Here is a 3,291-nt window from a genome sequence, read left to right as displayed (position 1 = left end):
AGCTGAACTCCTGAGCTCAAGCAATCCACCCTCCTCGGCCTCTCAGAGTGCTGGGATTACAGGCGTGAGCCACTGCACCCGGCCCCAAATCAAACATTTTGTATTCGGTGCCCATTAGACCTTCTGGTGGACATGTCAAATAGGCTTACATATAAGTCTGAAGTTTAAGGGCTCGGCACCTGTAGCTCTGTGGCTAGGGCACCAGACACATACACTGGAGCTGGCAGGTTCAAACTCAGCCTGGGCCTGCCAAACAACAATGACAAATACAACCAAAGAAAAAATAGCCGGGTGTTGTGGCGGGCGCCTGTAGTCCCAGCTACTTGAGGCAAGAGAATCCCTTAAGCCCAAGAGTTTGAGGTTGCTGTGAGCTGTGACGCCACAGTACTCTACTCAGGGCAACAGCTGGAGACTCTGTCTCAAAATAAATAAAAGAGAAAAAAAAGTCTAGAGTCCAAGAAAGAGGTCAACTGCCTTACTAACTTACCATTTAGCCATTTGCTAGCCTTAGACCTTAGACTGATCACACTTTCCTTATCTGTTAAATAGAGAGAAAAGCCAGTGTTTATCATACAAGGTTGTTGGGAGGATTAAACTTGATGATCAGTAAAGTAACTAGTTCACAGGAGGCTGTGAATAAATTATCACTTTTTTTCCTCTCCAGAGAGTGTGGGAAATTATCACTATTATTAAGTTCAATTTAAACATGCATTTAATCACAAGAAGCACAGTGGAAAATATAGTCCCTACCTTCAATTCCAATACAGAAAACTTGCCCAAAGCTTTCAACAAACAACTTCTTGGGTAGCAATAATCATTTGAGAGAATCAGCAGGTCCTAGTACCTGACTGGACAAAGAGAATAAAGGAGGAGTCAGAGATAACAGCATCAGGATGGACACCACCCAGGAGATTGAAAGGCAAACCAGAACAAGTCTCTGGGGCTTACACCAGCTTGCTGGGCAGCCTTAGACTCATGAACCTCTACCTCTTACTTCCCCAGTAGGGTAAACTTCAGTCCTTCGGGTGGTTTGTTTTGTTTTGTTTTGTTTTTTGTTTTTTTGTCAGGGGCTGGATTTGAACCCACCACCTCCAGCATATGGGACCGGCTCCCTACCCTTTTGAGCCATGGGCGCCACCCCCTTTGGGTGGTTTTTAAAAAAAAAATTTTTTTTTTTTTTTGAGACAGAGCCTCAAGCTGTCCCCCTGGGTAGAGTGCCGTGGCATTACAGCTCACAGCAACCTCCAACTCCTGGGCTCAAGCGAGTCTCCTGCCTCCGCCAAGTAGCTGGGACCACAGGCGCCCGCCACAACGCCCGGCTATTTTTTCGTTGCAGCTGTCATTGTTGTTTGGCGGGTCCGGGCTGGGGATTCGAGCCCGCCACCTTAGGTGTATGTGGCTGGTTATTAAGTATGGTTGGGTTTAAACGCTGAGCCTTTTTTTTTTTTTTTTTTTTTTTTTTAGACAGAGTCTTACTCAATCACCCGGGGTAGACGGAGTGCTAGAATTACAGGTGTGAGCCACCACACCTGGCCCTTCAGATGTTTTTAAAGTGTCCAGAGTTGCTCAGGGCCAAACCCTAGAAGTTCTGATGCTAATCACATCACGTCCTCATGCCGGTTTTCCTATCTTCTCCCCACTGACTGAGCCCTGTCTCCATCAGGACCCCTCCAGGCACAAGGGCCCTGAGCCTGCTTCTTCTCAGTGTCCAGGCAGCAGAGGAAATAGCTCGTGTCACACTAAAGAATGGCAAACACCAGGGAGATGCTGGAACCAACTGGCAAAGAGAAGTCAGGGTGCTTAAAAGGAGAGAAGCTACCATTGAGTCCCTACTAGGCCAAGGGCCCTGTGAGATGTTCTCAGGAGTGAGAGAGTATTGGATGAAAACACAGAGAATTTGGCCCAGGGCCTGGACATGGTAAGCACATAGAATATAATCATTGTTTGCTGTATTATTTTTATTGTATATCTTTTACCCTTGCAACAACCCTGGAAGCTAAGCTCCAACTGAGAGGCTGTTTGGTATAGTGGTGTGTGCTCTTAAGTCAAATAAGTCTGGCTTCAAATTCTAGTGCTGCCACGTGTAGGCTTCTGTGGCTCTGGGAAAACCACTTTACTTTTCTGAATCTTGGTTTTCTCTTCAGTGAGGTGGGGTAAACAATAGCACACACCAAACAAAGATTCATACAAAACCATAGGGCAGGTGCTCAGTAATCATTAGTCTTAGTAGTATTGGGAGGGAGGACACAGAAGTTCCAGAGTTTGGGTCACTTATTCGAGTTCACACAGACAAGAAGAATAGATATATGGTTTTGGCCTACTCAGTGTCCACGAGTAATCTTCATCTGATTAGAGCACCTTCACTTTGTTTTGGGAATCACCGACAGTCAGGCCAATCAGTACAGCTAGGCCATTTGCTTTGGGGAGGGGGGGGTTAACATCCCTCTTCCAAGCTGCAGAAGCAAAATATGACCCAGGTCTGGTCAATTGTTTATTATATTCCTCTGGTCCTAAATATCTGTTTATGGGTGGACTTGTGACTCATGTTAAGTCGATGAGATGCTGGAAGTTTGTTGAATTCATTGGCAAAGAGATAAACCTTTGTTTGGCCTTCATACTGGGAGGATGTAAGGTTGGAGCTGCTGTGAGTTGCTAGGTAGAGACTGTGCCCAAGAGTGCAAAGCAAACCCAGAGGAACTAGAGCCAAAGGAGAGAGACAAGCCTGCTAACTTTGACCTCTGACCTAAACTCTGGAACGGACATGTCTAAAATCTATACATAAAATTTCAGGAATATGAAGAGATAAGGAGGCGGCCGTAGCTGTCTAACGCCAGCGCCGCCTCTAGCTCGCCGAGCTCCAGCCGAAGAAGGCGGGTAAGTAAGGAGGTCTTTATACCATGGCTCGTACAAAGCAGACTGCCCGCAAATCCGCGGGTGGTAAAGCACCCAGGAAGCAACTGGCTACAAAAGCCGCTCGCAAGAGTGCGCCCTCTACTGGAGGGGTGAAGAAACCTCATCGCTACAGGCCTGGTACTGTGGCACTCCGTGAAATAAGACGTTATCAGAAGTCCACTGAACTTCTGATTCGGAAACTTCCTTTCCAGCGTCTGGTGCGAGAAATTGCTCAGGACTTTAAGACAGATTTGCGCTTCCAGAATGCAGCTATTGGTGCTTTGCAGGAGGCAAGTGAGGCCTATCTGGTTGGCCTTTTTGAAGACACCAACCTGTGTGCTATCCATGCCAAACGTGTAACAATTATGCCAAAAGACATCCAGCTAGCACGCCGCATAC

General features: G+C 46.8%; 1 protein-coding gene across 1 annotated transcript in view; it reads left to right on the top strand.

Moving 5' to 3' along the window:
- The first annotated feature begins 2,816 nt into the window (after nt 1-2,816).
- LOC100965892 (histone H3.3-like) overlaps nt 2,817-3,291 on the top strand; it is a 2,355-nt gene continuing 1,880 nt past the window's right edge. The window contains exon 1 of the mRNA XM_012811995.2: nt 2,817-3,291. Coding sequence (XP_012667449.2) covers nt 2,898-3,291 — 394 coding nt within the window. The 5' untranslated portion in view covers nt 2,817-2,897.

This window comes from Otolemur garnettii, unplaced genomic scaffold (genome assembly GCF_000181295.1).
Source record: "Otolemur garnettii isolate 467f Iridium unplaced genomic scaffold, OtoGar3 scaffold00184, whole genome shotgun sequence".
Taxonomy (NCBI): domain Eukaryota; kingdom Metazoa; phylum Chordata; class Mammalia; order Primates; family Galagidae; genus Otolemur; species Otolemur garnettii.
The sequence above is the reverse complement of the archived record's forward strand: the minus strand, read 5'-3'. Positions and strand labels throughout refer to the sequence as shown.